This window comes from Astatotilapia calliptera, chromosome 23 (genome assembly GCF_964374335.1).
Source record: "Astatotilapia calliptera chromosome 23, fAstCal68.1, whole genome shotgun sequence".
Lineage (NCBI taxonomy): Eukaryota > Metazoa > Chordata > Actinopteri > Cichliformes > Cichlidae > Astatotilapia > Astatotilapia calliptera.
In genome coordinates this window covers 16362357-16384093 of record NC_137443.1, presented here as the reverse complement: position 1 = coordinate 16384093, position 21737 = coordinate 16362357, and the positions used below count along the sequence as shown (strand labels likewise).

The window sequence follows — 21737 nt, the reverse complement described above, 5'->3', positions numbered from 1 at the left end:
TCTACCTGTGAAGAGAGTGGCTGAATCAGTGGCAGTGATCTGTTTGCATCAAGATGACAGACACTTCAGTGTGAGAGCAGAGCCAGACAGACACTCTCTGTAATTTGGATGATGCTTCTCAGTATGGGGTGCCAGAACAAGCGGGAATCTCCATAAATGCTTGCTCACATTGCAGCCAGAGGTGTCCCAATTATTTATTTTCCCTCACAAGACAGCTGTTATCTAATCAGTATGAAAAGCACAATGTTGCATAGAGTGTCAGATTTTTAATTTACAATCTGGACCACCAGGTTATTGGGTGCAGAATCAGATCTGTGGCTGGCAATAGCTTAAAGGACAAGACATGATCTGACTCATTGAAATTTTACATCCTCCTCAGCACCAATTACATTCTACACACATAACCGAAAGGTGTTAAAAATCTGATGTTAAAATGTTGGCGTGAAAGTGAAGGTGATTCATTTCTTTCATTTAAGCTTCATTGTTTTTGATTTTGTGTTGTTGCTGAATGTGGATTATACTCTTAAAGGCACTGAAAGAGCAAAAACATGTTGCAATTTTCCAGCTGGATAGGACTATGATGTATACCAAATCCTAGAAGAAGAAAGCAACCAACCTGAAAAGAGGTTACCTTTTTTGAATGTTATCAGTAACATACATTCCACCAGAAGGTGACTTACTGCTAAGTTGCTGTGAACACATTCAGTGGTGGCTGTTGAAAAGTGTTTCTAGGTTTAAGTGCCAACAGAAGCAGACAGTAAGAGTTAGAAGAGATAGTCAACTGGATCAATGGAAGTTGACATTGAACTGTAACAGTTCAAAGTTTGCAATACATGCAATACATTATTTGGGCTCTATTGTATGGAAGGCTGTTTCCGCCACTAAAAAAAAAAAAAAAAGTATCCATAACATGAAATTTGAACTTATTAACTCAAAATTTCAAGAAAAGTACCTTGAAATTTTGACTTACTTTTCTCAAAATTTCGAGTTAGCTCTGCCAATCAGTAATCTACATGAATGACGTCATTTCCTTGTTACCCGGAAGCTGAAGCCCTCAGCTACAAATGCTACAGCTAAGCTACCAGTATTACAGCCATGAATGCACAAATTGCACAAATTGCTGAGTATTTTCAGCGTGGCTTCACAAATGATGAAATCTTTGTGTTATTAGCTGAATCACATGGCATTACTATCAGCCAACGTACTCTCGAAAGCGCCAATTTGTTGTGATCCAGTTTTAAATGCACATTCATCTGCACCATATCCTTCTGGGTAACAAGAAAATGATATCATTCACGTAGATTACTGACTAGCAGAGCTAACTCGAAATTTCGAGAAAGAGAACTCGAAATTTCGAGTTATGGATACTTTTTTTTTTAGTGGCAGAAATGGGCTTCCATACTATTTAGCTGAGTTTGCTAGCTTACAATAACATTTGGAAACCAAATTTTTCACATAGGTTTTCACATAACCATTAGATGGCTACATTATCTGTGCCACTCTGTGTTCATCAGTGATTATAAGTAGATAATAATGGCCCCTGAAGCTGCTCAAACGTAGAGGAGCTTCCTATTAGCAATATGCATGGGACTGATACAAAGTGACAAGTCATTAAGTGAGCTTTTTTTTTAAGTGATGACAGTCACAAGGACTTCAGCCAAACAACCACCCATTACAAATCTGTAATCTCTCATTTAAAATTCATTTGACAAGAGAACTTTGACAGGAAAACATAAAGTAAAGAAAAACCCAATCAACTGGCAATCATAATCTGACAGAAGAATTACTTAGTAAAAGGTGTAGCACACATGTAAGCCTTATGACTGGCACAGTAGAAAGCCTAACTGGCCCACTACTGTTTTAGTTCTTTTTTTGGTTTTTTTGTTTGTTTTGTTTTGGGTTTTTTTAATTGAGAAAATTATCCACCTATGCTGGTGTCATGTCTGAATGCGGGAATGGCAAGAAAAAAGAAAGTGGAGCTAACTTACTAAACCATTTGTTTGGCTGTGTTTCCACAGATGACTGCAGAAGCAATTCTCCGACTGGTCAATGATCCCGTGCTGCCATTTTACCCTCTAGACATCGCCCTGGATGTTCAAAACAAGCTCAAAGGTAACACTGATGATCATGTGTTTTCAACTGCGGTGATGATAAAATACAGTCTAGTGGTATGTGCATGGAGAGAATGATGAGGCTAGGTGTACTATATACTGACTGACTTCCACTAAAAAGCACACAAACAAAGGTAGCAAAAAAGTGTGGCGCATTTTGAAGATGAAGAGTTTCGTATTTCTTTCAGTTGTTATGGAGAACAAAACAGTCAAAGAAGAAAAGTGGGCATAAGCAAGATAATATCATAATATGACTTTATATTTGTCTGCTGGATGAGTAAAAAGATTTGCTTCTTCATATCCACATATAGTAGTGTGCAAAGGAAAAAGGAAAAATAACAATAAAAAGTTTTTAGTTGTGGTTTTTATTTTAAAAAGAGACTAATTATTTGGCATAAGATGATCATTCAGATTGAAAACAAGTAGCAGTTATGCCTGAGTATCTACCGCTTTAGACAGACATAACAATGAGTTAGGAATAATAAGAATCTGAGTTCAATAACTGTATTTCTTTGTTCTGAATCCAAGGTAGCTAATATTTAAGCAAAGGGCTCTGTAGTCTGCTTTTCAGCTCTTTATGTCAAAATTGTGCAGTTGCTGTCTGTGTGTTTAGCTAACAAGCCAAAGACCAGTTCATACAATGTGTTGAGACCCACAGGCCTGCAGCGGTGCAGCTGTAAAAGATAGCCTACTTAAAGCATTTTGTTTTATGTATCTGTGGGAGTGTTCATGTTGGTTGTTGGGGAGTGTAAATTAGGAAATGATGCATAAGGTGGCTGGTCTGTGGAAATGAGTTATGCATCTGCACAGAAGTCCATGACAACAGCTACTACACACACACACACACACCGCAGAGCTTTCTGTAGTTTCACACAGTGCAGGCTAAAATATCACCATTCAAACTGCAAAACTGCAGAACCCCTTTGTCAGGATGCTCATTGAAATAATGCATTAAGTAACTTTTGTCCAAATTTTGACCAGGACAGACTAAGAGTCAGATTCACTAAGTGGCAGACTTACCTGAGACCACAATCTCAAAAATGCACTGATGAGAGTGGACAGTTCTGTGGGTGATCTACTAACAATGCATTAAATTCTAACACAGCCAGCCAGTAAAGAGTAGCAAAAATTCGCTATCAGACTCAAAGAATGAGCGAATAATGTACCTACCAAAATAATACCGCGTAAGCACAGGTTTTAGTGTTTCTCCGCTGAGGAGAGTCCATGTGTTTTTGGTATAAGGGTAAAATTTGCAGGGGACTTTATAGGTAGGCATTATAGGTTTCTCTGGATAAATGTGATAAACCTGAAATAAGTGTGTAAAATTTGAGCTGCATGATGTGCAGACAAACTTGAAACATTATTTAGAATGAGTTACCCTTACTCTGCCGTGGATGTAAATCCATGCATTGCTTTTGTTTTCCTCTATGAGGCAGCATGTATTTATGAAAGTCGATATTATATATCGATTTAACACATCATGAATTTCTGCAAGTTGACAGACATTTCAGTGTTATATATATCCAAGGTTTAAAAAAAGCTGCATGTGCATTTAAAACATTGGACTCAGTAAAGAGTTACATGACAGATCCAAAGCTTTGGCAACGCTCTCAGAGCACCGAGCCATCCACCCACACCAGTTACATGCTTTTCCTGACAACATCCTCCCCTGGCATTTCAAATAAATCCACAGTCCTAGCAGCAACTATCACAGTCACTTCAGGCGCAAAAAAAGACATGCTTTTTACTGCACTGACTTCAATGCAATTTGCAACAAATTGCCTGCAGCACACCTTAGTAAATCAGATTTGTAGGTTTCATTTAAATATGCTCTTCCCAAAAGTTTTGAGCTATCAAAGGGAAACTCCTAGAAAGACACAATAAGGATACAAAAACTCTGTCCACACCTTTCTATAGCTTTTTAAATACATAATACAAATTTGGTCCCATATTGCAACCATTGAAGAAGATATTAACAGTGATGTGGCTGCCAGAGAACATATGTGTTAATATATTTCAGTGACCAATTACTTAATTACTGTGACTCTCAAAAAGATTTTCATATTTTTTAAAAGGAAAAACAATCTACAAAGTTAACTTAAACCCCATTTGGAAAAAAGGATATCATAAGGATGCACAACAATTTCAACATGCAACAAAAGAGTTGCAGAATGTTTCTCCATGCAGGCACATACACATGGACATGCAGAATAATGAAGAACTGTTTCAGCTGATTAAACCAAAGTCTTTCTCTCATGATTACACAACATACTGACTTTGATTATTTTAATTTGTAAATCCAGTAAAGTGTCAAATGTAATCCCTCTCAGACTTTTACATCAGCCCTGAGAAAACTAAGTCTTCTTGAGTTGTCCTTTTGTTGTAACTCCCATAGCTTTTTCTGCACCCTCTCATTCTTCTGCTCTTACTGTTCTTGGTTCTCCTCTTTCAGCACAGTATATATCCTTGTATCGAAAAGGTGGTCTTGAATCTGTATCAGTGTGTGTGTGTGTGTGTGTGTGTGTGTGTGTGTGTGTGTGTGTGTGTGTGTGTGTGTGTGTGTGTGTAGAAACTGAAAAGAAATTAGAAATCTGTAATGGATGTAAACACCAGATTCATAACAGTCCAGTATGGCTGTAATGCCTTGGCTAATGGACTGTAGTAAACCACTGAGGTGTTTCATACAGATTCCACGTTCACTTTGAGAGATCATTTGCAGTAAAGCAGGTTTTTTTTTTCCTTGAAATCTCTGGTCATTTTTTACTTTAATTTATTAAACTTCATTTCCTGTGGATCGTCAGGTTAATATCTGTTCTGTGCATGCAGCCGATCCTCTGTTATTCCAAAAAATCAATTTCATTCACTAAGCAATCTAATTATAAGATATAATTAACATTAGGAATGGATATTTTGGATTATACTGAATAAATGTTGTGTGGAATCTGGCTAGAGCGAGCAGGTATCTTGTACTGTAGGTCAAGTTAATAATCTATCAATTCGAAGCTAAATTAATTGACTAAATTAAATGGCCCTGTTGTATGACTTGCATAAACACACTTGCATTTATAAAACCTAAAAAATGTGTGCCGTTAGCTAGAAAACATAGCAGTTTTGTCAAGGGATGAATTGAAACCCATGAAAATGTACATTGTCAAATACTCAGCGGTTAGCATGCTGCACAGCTCCGGCCTTCTGAGCCAAAATCAGCTTATTCAGTCACAGTCTCCAAACATGCAAAGACTGTCCTTGAATATTAAGATGACTATTCAAAGAGGATGGACAACAAAGGCTTTAATACATTTACCCTGCACGCGGCCTTCACACAGCCTCAAAGTCAAAAATAAAAAAATAATGCAATGTTAGTTTTGTTATGCATGAGGAAAACAAGCACGCTGTCGAACCGAGTGAGTTCTATGAATACATTTTGATTGGTGCACACTGTACCGAGCTGATTCTTCAGACTCGTGATAAAATAAATCTATAAGCCAAGGTGTATCAATCATTCACACACTATGATCAGAGATTGAAAGAGATGGAGATGGAGAGATGCTCTTCATGACACGTACTGTAGCTCTAACTTCAAGTCTCATTCATTGTACCACTAAGGCAATCACTCAGTGGCTCGGGTTCAGTGGCTCTGTCTAAGTATGTAAGCATTGTCCCATTAATGCCTAGATTGAGTGGTTATGCTTCCTCATCTGAGACTAATGGACAGATTATAACCTGAGAGAGAGAGATGACTGATTATTATACCTGCCTGTAGCCCCTATGTCTATTTCTTCATCACCCATATGTCTGTTCCACTGATTCTCTTCTCTGTCATTTCAATTCAAAAGCACTTTATAAGCATGAAAGCTACACCGTCTTGGCAACTTTGCACATAAGTGGTGTGCTGAAGAACCGTACTACAAATGAGTGTCATTTCTTTGTAGCTAAAAGGTGAACCATCCAACAAAGAAACAAACAGCAGCAGGAAATTACACCATCAATTAGTAGCACAGAACAAGAAAAGTTGAAAGAAATGTGCTGTGGTTTCGCTGGTCCAGACTGTTGAGTTTTATATAATTCATACGTGAAGCTTCCGATATTTAATTCGGCTACTCTCGCTACTCAATTCCTACTTAATCTTTTTTTGTCAAAAAAGGTAATATCACCCACTGCAGCCATCCTTCTAAACCTACTGTAGGACTTTATAACAGTCTAAGTTCTGTCCATATTCTAAAAAAACCACAAATCTTTGGCATTTTTCCATCATTAGAACAACCTGTTTGGATAAGTAGATCATGTTTCTTATTTATTTATTTATTTGCTCTTCAGTCATCAGTCTAATATTTCGTTAATTATATGTGTTGTTGGAAAGATGGAGCAACCGTTACTATGGTTACTAAAGGTAGATTTAGGAGTTTTTATTTTCTGCTGTGGGTTTAGCTAGCTATATTCTGAATGCTGCCTCTGACCATTAGATCATGTGTTAAATTAGAAAAAGAGCAAAAACACAAATCTGTTCACTAAGACACTGTTAGTCTGAAGTTGCATCATTATTTAAATGCTTAAGAAACTTAAGTAATAGAGCGTGTATTATCCAAATAAGTTTGTATAAAATCAGTCATATACAAGTAAAAAACTTTACCCGAATAATTCACTGTGTATGTTAACATGTTTGTTAAGTTTATGAGCATTGGGGCTAATTTTTCAAAAAGTTCACTTGTTATATTTTTAGTGGCCTGAGGTCCCATTACAGTGAACTGATTAATCATAATGATTATAATAATCCTATTTTGTTCAAAGGTTAACATTTGAAATATGATATTAGGGACGTGGCCTTTGATTGCTATGAGGCTGCTGTCAGTGGCGGTTAAGGAGCTGTCTGCTAGACCAGCGGTCCCCAACCTTTTTTGCGCCACGGGCCGGTTTATGCCCGACATAATTTTCACGGACCGGACTTTAAGGTGTCGTGGATAAATACAACAAAATAAAACTAGTACCGGTACAGAAATAAATTTGATTTATTCATAACACACGTGACAAGACCCAGGAAAACCGATTTAACGATAAAAACGATAACAAAATAACGCTGAAAACCAATAAAAACCCTGAAAACCATACATTTCACTCCTGAGCCTCAACTCTAGCGGCCCGGTACCAAACAACTCACGGACCGGTACCGGTCCGAGGCCCGGGGGTTGGGAACCACTGTGCTAGACTACCAAAAAAACAAGAACATAAACAAAAACAATCTATATATTTATATTAAATATCTTAATTTTAAACATTTTGTATTAAATGCAGTTATTTACACTTTTTTCTATTTATTATGTTTTATGTTATGTGTTATATGTTATTTTTGCTTGGATGCTATGAGTGAGAAAGAGGTAAATTAAATAAATTAAAGATTATTTAAAAAGATTAAATAAATCAACTGAATTGTGTACGGTGCTAAGGATGAATGGAAACAGAGTGGTGCTGCTACTCATTTTTGGAACAAGCTTTATTTTATTTTTTATCTCTTTTTTTAATACACAATTGGACACCCTGTTCTTAGACTGTCATCCAGTGTCATCTTTCCTTATGCCTACATGTAATTTTACTATTCTCATCAGCTGTGTCTAATCAGAAAGAGACTGGCTGTGACAGATTTGGGGCTTTTTATTGTGGTTATTAAATTGATATTAAATTTAATTCCAGGTGGCATTATAAATGTCCTAAAGTTATAAATTTGACTTTGGTGAACGTGCTGATTTTCTCAATGCTTTTTTTTTTTTTTTACAAGCCTCTCCTGCTTAGTCAGAAAACAGGTGGGAGAGGGCTCTTATCTCTGCTGTTTAAAAATACAGAGAAGCACCAGATGGAGAGAAAGAAGAGGAGGAGGAATAGGACAGTGAAATAAATACTTTTTGATGTGTGCGTGTGTTAACAGATAGTGAATGATGATAAATAATTCCTGGTGCGGGGCTGCTGTTGTGTGTGGGTTGGTTAATGGCAGTGGTTGTAGATAAAGCTGGCACGTAAATAGTATAATTTGAACACCTTATAATTTTAACCAAGATAAAAAAAATAAGAGGATTAGGAACAATTCACTTGAGCCCCTGATTCTGATAGTAGCTCATAAAAATAACCATTTTAAAGTTAGTTTAAACTCCATTTAAACCCCCCCCCCCCCCCCTCCTCCCGAGATCGCATTTATTTTGACTTTTTCTTATATTGACTTTTTGTATTTATTTTTATATTTGTTTGATGTTCTATGTCTCATATGATGCTCTCTGTTCTTTTTTAATCACCCCCTTGGGGATAAATAAATTGTTTTTTGAAGTGAATTTGAATTAATATCTTGTATGTTAGGTTGTGCTCATATTGATTCTCATAGTCAGAAACGTATAATCGAATAGAAACACATAATCATAACCCAGCTGCGAAGTTCCGCTCCAAAGTCGTTCTGCTGTTTTGGTTTGTTTTGGTTTGTCAAATTCGACGCCTTTCCAAAGATGGCTCATTTGTTACCATATGGCCAACGTATCAATCTACTGCAAAGCAGCGTTTTATAGAGGAGGTTTACTGCTCATGTTAATTTGCTGGCAGCAAAGGAAATTTCAAGGAATTGAGAAGAACTGACATGAAACATGATCCAGGAGAGCCTTTCACATGTCAATAAAAGTGTTTTGAGTTCTAAAAATTCACATGAGCATGTGTGATGGTTTCCTAACAACAAACTATGATGATTCTTTGCTGCCACCGCTGTTGCTAAACTTGTTTCAACATTTGAAAACTGGTTATATTTTAAACAACAAATGTACAGTTAGATGAGGAAAAAGGCCAAACAGAAAACACTAAAATGTTAGCTCAATAAACAGCTAAGTCAGCGTGTGTGTACGTGTTACTGAAATAAAGAAGAGGAGACTGATAGACAAGCAGACTGAAGTCATGTTACTTGGTTCTGCTTTTTTGTTGCTGCTTCGTGGTTTTGTAGGTTTTCCCTGGTTGTAGCCATTGACTGACAGAAGCGAAGCAAAGTAGAAGTAAACAGGCTATTAACAAGACTAAGAGAGCAGGAGCCACAATAAAGTGCTGTTCTGAATTTCACATTCACTGGAAATGGGGGTGACAGAAAAAAGTGCAGTTGCTGAAAGCTTTTGTATATGAAAAGGGTTTTTTTACACTTGTGCGAGAGAGTACTGTTAGTGATTATTATTTCGAGTGTGCTATCAGGACATTTGTTGTGTCTTTCTTTATGTATAGGCTAAATGGTTGGTAACTCGTGCTGTTGGTTGTTTTTGTTTGGGTTTTTTTGAGTTTTCTAAATGCTCACTGTGAGCACATTTAGGGGATGTGAAACGGCTGTGTGAGTGAGTTTCTGGGTGTTTTAGCAGCCCCCTGCAGCAAAGGACCAGTGATATTTAATGGATTCTTCACAGCCAGCATGGAGCACAGCAGTATTCATGACTGGCAGTTATGGAGGGTACTCAGATCAAACAACCAGAGCTAATTGAACCCCCCACCCAACACCTTTTGTTCAACTTTTTTTTAATCACTATGCTCCTTTTTTCTCCCTTTATACAAAACTGCCTTTGGTCTAGTCTGATCTGACATAAATCTCCATTAATTTACTGTTCAGATAGCGCCCAGTATCAAGGCTTCCTTTGGTCCTCAACAGCAGTGCTCAAAGATAGGTAGATCATTTCTAATTTCAGCACTGAGAATTACTAGTATACACTGAGGAAATCAAACTAAATGTGTGTGTCTATGAAGGAATTACACCTTATACCTGACTGACACTTAAAATCCATTGTACATTTTCAGGATTAATTAGGCATATCAGTGGCAAAGCCAAATAGCTTCCTTTCACTCTATAATTACATTTAAGTCTGGAGATAGAGTAAAGAGAGAAGGTAACCACTATTATGAAGCTCTGACTTCAGTATATATAATGGCACGTGTCCATGTAACCTTTTTTTTCCACAAAAAGCGTAGAAGATGGTGACCTTGTGTGCTCTCTGCTCTCAGATTTCAAACAAGACCAACATGGGCATCTTACTTATGTTGTGAAAAGATGTCTCTATAGACAGACTTTTCAGATGTATAAGTGGCCTTTGTTCACACAAGGAGACTGTCGATGGATATTCTGTATGGTACACTTTTCACATTTTTATACTCTTTATGATGGCTCCCTTCTATCCTTGAAAATCCCACTGGTGAGTATATTCCTATCTATCATCTCATCAGTCTACACAGTGCTAACCATCTAGTCTCTCTGGCAAGATAACAATATCCCCACATTCTTGATGACAGTGCAATCATATATGAATTTAGGGCTTAAAACTGTGAAATTAAGTATGTGAAGAATTACGTAAATGAGGCTTTATTCTGCTGCGTTTCTCCACTCTGAAACTTCCAACATTTCAACTACGAAGTAAAACCTTAACTATACAGAAGATTTTTAATGTTTTGGGGATATGACAGTCTGTAGTTCAGTTCAAGCCAATGGTGGTCTAAATAAGTGGGGGGCTACTTGCTTAGCACACACTGAGTTAGTTACCATGGTAGACTTCCACATCTGCAAGTGCCCAAGGACTTTGCTCAGGTCTAAGCAATATCACATTTTATCATCAGTAGGGGGACATGAGGCTCAGTGCAAACGTTGCAAATGTGTCATATTTCTAATCAAATATGTAACCAAAGCCATGTAACCAATATTCATGTATCCAGTCCAAACTCCAGAAAAATAATAATAATAAAAATCATTCTTCATCTGCGCTGTCAACAATCATCATGGCATATCAAACCATGATGATGGGGTCCTTGAGGGTCCTGTGCAGTATCTTAGCTGTTCATAGGACTGCGCTCTTCTGGTCAGAGATCTCAGATGTTGTTCCTGGGATCTGCTGGAGTAACTGCACCTAATGCTCCTATTCTTGTACCCCCTTCTGCTGGGGTTACTTGCTTAGTAGCATTCCAACAGCCCCCTATTTTCGTCTCTTGCCCACCGATGCCCTCTTCTCATCAGGGTGCCCTGGTTCCTCAATACCTGACGTGGACCTTGTCAATGCGGGCAACGCCCGAGCACCCTTACTGCATACAGACATCCCAGGTGGGAATGGAACTTGTGACTCCTGTTCCAAAGGCATGTATATTTCTTCATGTATGTCTTTGACTTTGCTCAGTTATGGAAATTTAGTTATCATTTCCCAGATTCCTCTGCTTTAGAGCAAAAACACAAACTCCAAATGACATTGCTAAACACTTTGTCTTGCAGCTTTGATTGTACAAGGTTTGAGCTGCTAATTAATTCCGATTCGTAGCCAAAAATTAAAAATCCACTTGTAATGGATTCTTTGTTGCACTTGCACAAGAGGTTGATCCACTATATGATTAACAGAGAGGAGGAAAGTTTCTTTCAGAATTTGTCGTGGACTGACCTTGGCTTTAATGGACATTCAATTTGAACACATTCTAAAAAAGTACTTTAATGAACATTTAGCTGTGAAACACTCAGGGCTCTGCTTGTAATCAGTGAAAGAACGTTAAATGGACAGAGAGTTACATTCTGACTGTCCAATCAGTGATCACCAAGGACACCACAGCCACTAATATTAACAAAACATCAAAGTTTTCTTTCACTAAAAAAATTTCTATTCTCAAGCCAGTTACAGAACATATTTACTGCTCTGTGTGCTTTCAGTTCCACGCACTTGCCCGTCACCATAAGGACACTCTTATTCTCCACTTTATCAGGATGGCTTCACAGTCAGAAGGCCTTGAGAAGAATAATGTCTGTTCAGCCTTGCATAAATGAATTCGGCCAACATTTTTCTGCAAAGACAAAAATGGTTTATAAAACTATGTTGATGCCTCAAGTCTTCAATTTTTTAACCTCATTTCACCTCATCATTAACCACTATGTTGTTAAGTCTAACGTCACTAGCCGTGTCTGGGCCTAAACTCCGCTGCAGGTCCATATATCAAACGATCACTATGGCATTACTGAGAGTTGAAAAACTGTCTAAAGTCTTTCATCTTTAATAAAATGATCAGCGTTCTGCTGTACCAGGTGTAACAATTGAGTTTAACATCCAGGCATCCATGAAAATGGAATTTATGACATTTAACGGAGTTAGAAGTTAGCAGGAAGTTAGCTCGCTAGCTTCTATCTAAATACAATATAGCATGTCCTGACTGCGGGGTTTTGGAAACAAATTAAAACGTACAGCTCTGTTATCACTTCCAACATAAATGAAGACAGAAAACTAAACAGCAGTGACGTTTGTAGGGTTTTTTTTTACAAAAAAAAAAAAAAAAAAAAAAAAAGGGTTACTGAAGTTTGGCTAGCTGGTATATAATGATGTGCTACGTGACCGCTAGTGACACAGCTATGTTAGCATAATATAAACAAGCTAACTTTTTTTCCACTCAATAAAAGTTAACGTGAGTGTTCTCGGTGGTCAGGAACAAATGTAATCGCATGGCAGGATGCTGTAAAAGGACCAAACTTCAGCCAGGAGAACAACTGAGATAACGAGGTTAGTCATTCATATACTGCTGCATGGGCTGGGCTGTAGTTACATCCTAAGGTTTTAAAAACTGAGCTTAAATAAATGATTAGTGGTAATAAAAGCCAAGGGAGGTCAACAGTGATCACTGACTGTTTTAGGAGCTTTTTGAGATTAAATAGAAGAAAATACATAACATTAAACATGTTAACAACACAAAAGCCATATTAAACGCAGACTACTTTAGGCCCGGAAGTAGGATTCGTCACGTCATCACTTAACGACCGGATTAGGAGTATGTGTTGTTCATGCAGAAAATAGCAGGCATGAGGTATGCTTTGCTGGATGCTATCATAATGTCCTCTGGTGAAATCAGGTGGACACTAACCACTTTCATCTGCACAGCATGTTATTTAGACACATACAGAGCTAATAAAATCATATATTCAGTATCTAAATTCTAATAATAACCAAAAGAAGCACATTTTCTCATTGTCACAGTCGGTGTTAAGTGCAGGTGGTAGAGAGGCGTAGGGTGAGTTGGAGAAGGTAGCGAATGTGTTGGTGGTGTCTCCGTTTGTGTGCCTGGTGGCACTGGCAACACAGTCATAGCCACATGATTTTGAATGGAAAAAAGAAAAGAAATTTTAAAAGATTGAGATGAAGTACTCAAAGAGTTGGGGGATTTAGTTAAAAGGAAGAAATGATTCTTCAATTCTGTGCAGAATTTGATTGCAACATTTGATGCAATCTGATAGTTATTTTATGACTTATCATGCTTATATTGAAAACAAATCAGATTTCTTTTAGTTTTATTTTCTGGAAAAGTGAAACAGACGTCAAATCTGTTGCAACCTGACACGACCCTCTGAGTTTTAGGCGTCCTGTAGTCCTCCACAGTCATGTGACATGAACATCACCTATGTGCTCTGAGGCTTTGTGAATACGACGATGAGCTATCTTTGTGTGCTCAGTAGTTAGTTATTAATTGAATAATGAGTGAAAGTTTGAAAAGAAGAGCTTGAAAATGTTTGAGATTTAACATGTAATTTATCTGTAAAAAGGGAACTGCTTGTGGATTAATTGCAGTTCATGTTCTCAATATACCAGAGCCGAACTGAATTGACATGACATGACATGGTAGATATATATTCTAAATCATTATTTGAAACCACACAGCCTTTCTTTCCAAATTGTGTGAACTATTGGAAGACACAAATGCCACAGCAACAAGACTGTGTGCGCAGCTGAATGTTTTTTATTTACAATGTATTTATTTGAGTTGCTGTGTGCTTTACACTTTTTTTTCACCCTTCCAATGAACAAAGTGGTGTTTTTTTTCCACACACACAAAAAATAAATTAAATGCAAAGAGATTGATATGGAAAATTATATTATAAAAGGTTCCACAATATACAGTATATAAGTAATGTCTTTATATATACACAGCACAGTGTTATTAGTGTTGTTTTGTGTATGTATTTGTGGATTTCATGAACATAAGGTGGAGCATCTTGGTGCAGATTTGGATGACTTGCTGTAAGATTGTGAAATATGGCATAAACCTTGGTGGGCTTAAGGGGTTTAAAAATGACCTTGTAGCTGTCATTTATTTTATTTTTTGTGTAGTTTCTCTTTGTCATCATTTCCACGTGTCATTACATGTGCTCCTTTACTGTTTCCTTTCAGAGGTTTCAGTCTATTGGTGACATTTGGTGACGATGACTGAGATAAGACACCAGTAATCCCTTACAGATACACCCTATGATGAATATTTTATTGACGCTATAAGAGCTATAAATAAAATGACAGCTCTGGTACAACTGAAAATCTTTACAGCGCTGAAAGGTACATTACACTACCTCTTCTGAGATTAAAAAAAAAACATGCAGCTAGTTAAGAGAGTGTCCACTTCAACCTCCGACTGGGAGCAGATATTATCTTTCTTCATGTGAGCTCAATAATTACTACTTATAAGGAAGCACTAAAGAATATCCACTGGTTTACAAACCTGACAGAAAGAAAATTTACATTTTAGTTATTATGTATACAGAGTTTTAGTAACAAAGCTTGATACTGATACAGTTTGATACTTGGTATCTTTGACAGAACACAGGAAGGTAATGTAGGTTTAGTTATATTACCTACTTGGTCCTAATGCAAGTGTAATTTCAAAAAACAGCAACAGACATAAAACACTTTAATTAAAAACTAAATAAAGACAAATGCAAAATCAGAAAGCCATAATTCTTGAAGAATACGTGAAAATGAGAATAATTTCCCTGAATATTTGTAGATTCTGATATAAATGAATGTTGAAAAAAAACATCACTTTAAAGCTCTTTCCTTTACTTCTTCTCTCTGCCTCTGTCATCGCATGAGGCCATGTCCCAACTGTATACCCAAACACAAACACACTCACACACGTCCCTGTGTGTCAAAAGATGTGATGGATTACAACAATCAAACAATATTTCATGAGTCCCAGCTGGCTGCGAGAAGCCAGAGCCATTTAAATTTGTAGGAGAGAACTGCGCTCGTTGTCTATTTTTGTCCCCTCTGTCTTCCACTCTCCTCTGCAATGAGTCACGCTCTGTTCTCAAACCTACTGTGACACACTCTTATCTGAAGGAGCACAAACACGCGGGAAGGTCTGTCGATTAATATCTTGGAAGGCATTAGTTTATGCTGTTCTTTAGAATAATAACACATAATCCTCAAGAAGTCTGCCCTTCTCTCTTCTGTCATCCCAGGCAGTCAGCTCTTCACATTCTCTGAATCCAGGAACAACTTTCATACAGCTGAACCTTGCACGATGTCTGTATCTTTCATCTCCTTTTATGGGTTCAGTGAAGTCCGCAATCGCCAGATAGATCCCCTTTAGATTAATGGTAAATTAGGGTAATTCTAGCTTAAGCTCACCCCTGCCCAGTTGTTTTCTTTTTTCGTTTTTCTTTTTTAGATGTCTGTCATAACAGGTCTGGAGCAAAACAGCATAATACCAATAGTAATAGTAACCATATGAGAATACTTATGTATAAGTATCAAAAATAGCAAATCTTGCAGTGGTTTATTTTATTGTTATTCTTTAATGGAAATGTTAACAATGAAGTTTTGTGTTTCCTCTGGAATGCATGGGTCATCATTGTTTTTCTACATATGCAAACATGGAAAGCATAAAGGACATAATCAGCTCGTATAATAGAACAAATTAAAAATGACCTCTGTATTTTCCTCAGTCGCTATTTGGCAACAGTGTTACTGCTGTGCTTACTGCTGTGTACTGCTTATTGCTAACTGACAGTTGACCATTAAGAGCTGAACACCTGAACAAGAACCTTTGTCCTCATGCAAACAGTTGCATGGCAGATTTCAGCCTTTCCAAAACAGGCCCATTGAATCCAGCCAGATATCATTTAATAGAGCCAAGAATACAAGGCAATTAACTGTAAATGAAAGGTAATTGATTTGCGGTGCCAAATGTACTGTAAAACAAGCCTGCTTTGTGTTGACAGCCTAATGAGGACAACATTGCATCGTTACTGGATATGTATGCGCGTTAGCTCGATAGGGGGGATCTGTTTAATTTAGTGTGTTTAGTGCCCAGTTGGTGGAAGGTTTAAAAGAGAGACTGCTCAGGTCACAAACTAATTTTGAAGCCAGATAGGGAACAGATGTATGGTCTAAACTTTTTGCTATGCTATGAGAAGAAGTAGTAATAATTTTCTATTGATTAGATAAAATAAGAAAATAACTGATTTCTGATTTTTCTAATACCCGCAGCTGATATCCGCAATGCATAGACGTGACCAGCAGCATCTGAGCATGTGACGCAGCTCATTCCTGATCTTTAAACTTGTGAAAACAGCATGCAAAGGCTAGCAGCTTTAACTATTTAGAGAAGTATTTCATGACTCTTCTTTCATCCGTCCATGAGCTGTATCAGTTTAATATGTGGTTTAAGTTTATCCCTAAATGACTTCTATTATTGTGGTATATGCTGAAGAAGGCACAGGTTATAACAGGGCAATTTCCCATCTGATTCTGGCTATAAGGTGCAATCAGACAAACCTCTGACTCTGCTCATTAAAATCAAAAACCTTGCCTTATTTTGACTTTCAAGGTCTTTGTGAATTTCTGATTTCCAGTGCTGCTGTTATTTTTAGATTGCTCCATGGAAGCCCTGTTCTGACCACTCACACGTGCAGTTTTATGAAAATCTATGATTGCACCACTTATTTTGCTCCAGCTAATACTGCAAAGGCTGCTGTTCCCAGCAAGGGCATCTGACATGCACGAGACTCCAGACAATGCACCGCAGTGTTTTATTGTGTTATATTTGATACCGTGTCGATCCTGACAGCTGACCCATGGGGTTTATGCTTTGACATGTGATGTAAACTTGTGTTGCCATGCATTAATTTTGTCTGTATTTTATACATAAGATCACCTTCAAATGTGATGTGGCTTATAAGATAGTGATTTGGTCCTTGTTACAGGCAGTCCAGTCCTGAAACAGCCCTTAAGGTGTAAATTGTTCATTTCACAGGTCTTGTTGAGACATTTACTCCGAGATTTTGGTTCTCAAACTTTCAAACCACAACCTAGTGACTCCATATCGTCTCTCTTTTTAGGCTAATATTTTTTTGTGGGCATAGCTTAAACGCGATATTCTTTTTCATCCATTGTTCCTGTTGTTTTTCTTTCTTTCTTTTTGTACATATCCGTCTAGACAAGAGTGCACTATCGCTGCCCTTGCTTTCCTCAGCCTCCGCTCTCAGAGACCATGCAGCTTTCTTCCAGTCAGAAACTATGCGGCCGGCAAATGACCCAAAAGAGCGTGACCCCTCCCACGTGCGGATGCTGAATGATGTACTCCGTGACCTGGAGAAGAGCTTCATCATCCCACAGACACCGCCTGGAGTGTACAGGTAGGAGAAGAGTTATTGCTTCAGAGTTGCAACATTGGTGTAAGGAGGTATAAGCATTCCATTTACCGTTAGCCAATGCACCCCCAGGATACCGATGCTTTCAGTTTCAAGACCTGCAAGATTATGTTACATAATTAAATCTCCACAATCTTGAATATATTTTAATTAATTGTTTGACATTAGAAGTTTCATCCTATATCAATGTGGCTGTTTTCTCTGTGTTTTTATGGGTCACCAGTTCATTTCTTTGCCTTTTTACATTGTTAAAGTTTATTATTTATTCCACATGGCATTAAAAGGTCTTAAATCTAAGCTAAGCAAACTTGGAGATGACTGGAACAACATTCTTCTCAGAAACCTTTTCCACCTTTGGCTCACTCACAGTTGCCTCCTCCACATCACCGATGGCACAGTTGGTCCTCCTACCTCCTTGTTAGCGTGGTTTAGTTTGCATGTTCTCACATACCTACTCAGCTCCCCAGCCAAGCCATTGCATTTGCTGTGCGCTCCAGCATCACATACCACTTATCAATGATACTAGATGGCATTTTCTCATTAAAAAAGAAAGTTGTGTGTGATAAAGTTTCCCTATTGATGAAGTCTTTGCAAACTGGAATTTTTGAATAGTTAGAAATATGCGTATTTGTTGACCGGCAGTGTTCTTTCCTGCCTTTGTTCACAAAAAATGCCGTTGAGGTCTTTGCGTAGCATTTTTGCCAGCTGTTATCAGTCGACTCCACTAGTAGGAATATGTGGTTTGCACATTTGTTGGTTTACAAGATGATTTAAAAAAAACTGGTTAAACACTGCTGTAAGGCATTATTAGTGGTCAAAAATTCCACAGGGATGAAAAACTACTTGAGCAAAGCTCATGTGAGCAATACTCGAAACAAGTTTATTGTGTTCTATCCTGAAATGAAAGTGTGTTTCTTTTACACATCCTTTTCCAAAATGTGCCTCCCTGTTTGTCTGCATGTGCCTTCTGTCGCCCTCTTTTAGTTGTTGGAAGTTGGGTTTCTGCATTTTTGATTTTTCCTTTGTTTTTTGTGAAAACTTTATGGCATGAGCAGAAATGTTGATTCTGTATTAACAAGTTAACTTTTTTATTAAAGATGATGAAGTGAACAATCAAATGCTCTGCCCTCCATCACTGGTAGGTGCAGCCAAATTGTGAACTCAACTCAACATAAGTGGTCATTAAAACCATAAAGTCCATATGACAGAGTGCATAAAATTCACACGCAGAACAAAAAAAATACAGTGTACAAATATTGTATTGACATCACTTTGGTACATCCAACCAAGGATGTCTAATTAAATTCCTGCCATTTTGACTCCTCTCATTGTGTCTCTTTTTTCTGTCTGGACTTTTAAGTTTTGTCACTCCATTAGTTTATTTGTTTAAAAGTTTTTTTCCTCAACCACTAGCTAGCAATGAGGCAGTCACATTGCTTGGTATATATACCCTGGAGTTATTTAAATTCATGACTTCATTTGAAAAGGTCTTCTGGTGAGCTGTCATTAAACAGATAATTAGAGAGGCCTTTATTAAATGTCACCTGTTTAGCGTGCAGAACTCTTCATTGTGCGTGTGATCATGAGAAATATCCCAAAACTGTACACATTGATTGTAGTGGTGGCCCAGTGCAGCTGAATGAAAGTGGTTCAATCACTAGCTTATTCAGAAAATCCTGGCAGGCAAAGAACAAGCTTGTAGGTTACACCTGTTTGAACACAATGGCCTGTAGCCTGCATAGCAATGACTCATCTAAACAGTTCCCACTATGCCTGGGAAACATTTGGAACACGTGGCAACTCCGGAGGCCAAATCCAGGAATTCAAATTTGCTGATGAATAGAGCAGTGACAGTAAGGGATTACAGGAAATATACTTTATCACGGATAGTCTAATCTCATTTCATTTTGGATAAGAGAGACCCTGTCAGCATTTGTAATACTGTAACACACACAGGTTCTTCAAATTAGCATCCTTTTGCTTCGATACCTTTGTAAGTGGGTAAGTCAGCTGTGCACTATGTTTATTCTCTGAACAGCTTCATGTTTCAGCTCCTGAAGCTTTTTACATAATCTTGTATTAACTACTTATTGACAGATTTTCAGTATTGGATTGTTTTTCAGCATTTTGGTCATAAAGTTCTGATTTCTGTCTCTCCCAACATTTGATGTTATTGTTGCTGCTTCTTTAACTCTGGTAAGCATTAAATGTGGTTCTTGTTCTGAAGCTGGTAAGACTAACTTGTCCTCTGCAGCAGAAAACCTCTTATAGGAGCTGGTGCAGTTATACAAACCACCAAATTACTTTTGGATTGGCTAACCTTAATGTCGTTTCCGTCTTAACGTGCATTATTCTTTTGTTTTTTGTGTTTTGTTTTTTAAATAGCAGAAAAAATGTTATTACATTAAAGAACTTTATATACTAACAAATCCTAACATAAGTAGTCTCAGCAGAGTTTCTCAATATTACAGAGGCAACCCAACAAACACCTTTGAGGAAGAACTTTGCAAAAGTGGGGGAAGAATTTCAACAGGACGGGAAAAAAAAGTAAAAGAAAAGAAAAAGAAATGAAGTGAGGCCATGTACTTGGAATCTTAGGGTGAGAGAGGAGCCAGGAGACAACAGACAATAAAAAGTGAGCAGGTTGGTGGGGTCAGTAACTACAGGTCAGAAAACGTCAGCCCACAGAGCCAAAGGTGCATGCAGAAATGTGCAGGGCGAGGGCAAAGTAGAACAAGTACAGTCTAGTGGAGAGAAAACAAGTTCTCACTGATAGTCACATACAAAATATAAATATAAAGTAAAGAAGAGGATGCCAGTTTGCTGGATAACAGCACCACCTCTGCAAAGCAAAAGTAGTCTTAAACATTTTTACTAGGCAAGAAATTCAATGAATTAACGTTTAACTACTCTCACGTTTTAACTAAAAACGATTCCCTGTGACTCCTGGGAGCCATTTAAGGTGCTGTTTTTGTGTGAAAACTTTACTTACTATCCCATATGTGTTACTTCACTGTTTGGATTCCTTTTTCTTCTAAACTATAGAAAACTGTAATGATGTATTTTTTTTCCACCCCTCTCATTCCAACCAGTTGGCTGAACTCAAACTTTTGTCCTCTTGAAGTTGTAACTCAGTCCAAAATTAGATGACACAAGGAGCACATAGGTGCAGGTACACTCGTTAACACCCTTCTACTGGTGGTGGGATTTCCAATGCTCATCAAGGATAACTACTCCGTAAACCGAGGGGTTTTTGTGGTTTGTTTTTAGCGCTTTAAGTGTCTCTTTTTACATCGGCTTCACAAGCAGCTTCTGTATGAGTTGTAGGTTTTATTTTGCAGTTTTAGGTATAATAATTCTAACATTCAGAAAAGTTTATCCTCACTAGCTTTTCGTCAATCCTCACAAGATTGGTTGTGCAGTGCAGGATAAAAATTTACTCATGTACCCTATGCTATTTGTTTATTTATTCATCATGATTCAATACTGCAGTCGATAGAAGCTGAGGAGCTGAAGCTAGCTACGGATTCAAAAGTCCATTCAAATGGCCAAGAGACCTCTTTTAACTTCAAACGAAGCTCATTTTCATTTAGACCTCCTCTGATAATATGAAAGGAAACTACAATGTTGTATTAGAAACACACAAATGCATCATATAAACTGGACCACACATTTAAACAACTTCTTAATAAGGCACATACCTTCTCCTGGAAAAGTTTGAATATAATAAATCGGAAAAGTATGTGAAGTCAACAAGTTCTTATAACTTCGCCAGTAGTGTTGGCACAAACCTGAATTTGAACTGCACAAGCCTCTTCATGCACAAGATAACGTTACGGATAAATCATTCACAGATGGATACAAGTACCTAACTTGGTATATACACTTTATATAAAATTGAAAATCAAAATGATTATCCTTTCCATGATTTATGTAAAAAAAAAACAAGAAAATCATTTTTCCCCAGATAAAATAAATTAGACTTGTCTCCTTTAGTGATCTTAGTATCAAATCATACATGTTAAACCATGGAGAAGTTGACTTTCGTTGGCTTGTTTCTTTGTTCGATTTATTTGAAAGCTTGGGAGTAGGGTGTTTTGGTTCCATCAGGGTGCTGGGTCTTTTCACTCAGCATCCTGAGCTAATTGTGTATTATCTTGGTATCATGATGATTTAGATCCTGTTTAAACACAGTTTAG

General features: G+C 37.5%; 1 protein-coding gene across 1 annotated transcript in view; it reads left to right on the top strand.

Moving 5' to 3' along the window:
• The window catches only part of naaladl2 (N-acetylated alpha-linked acidic dipeptidase like 2), a 480620-nt gene that overhangs the window by 443571 nt on the left and 15312 nt on the right, over positions 1-21737 (top strand). The window contains exons 16-17 of the mRNA XM_080297617.1: positions 2019-2112; positions 17325-17523. Coding sequence (XP_080153743.1) covers positions 2019-2112; positions 17325-17523 — 293 coding nt within the window. The remainder of the gene's footprint in view (positions 1-2018; positions 2113-17324; positions 17524-21737) is intronic.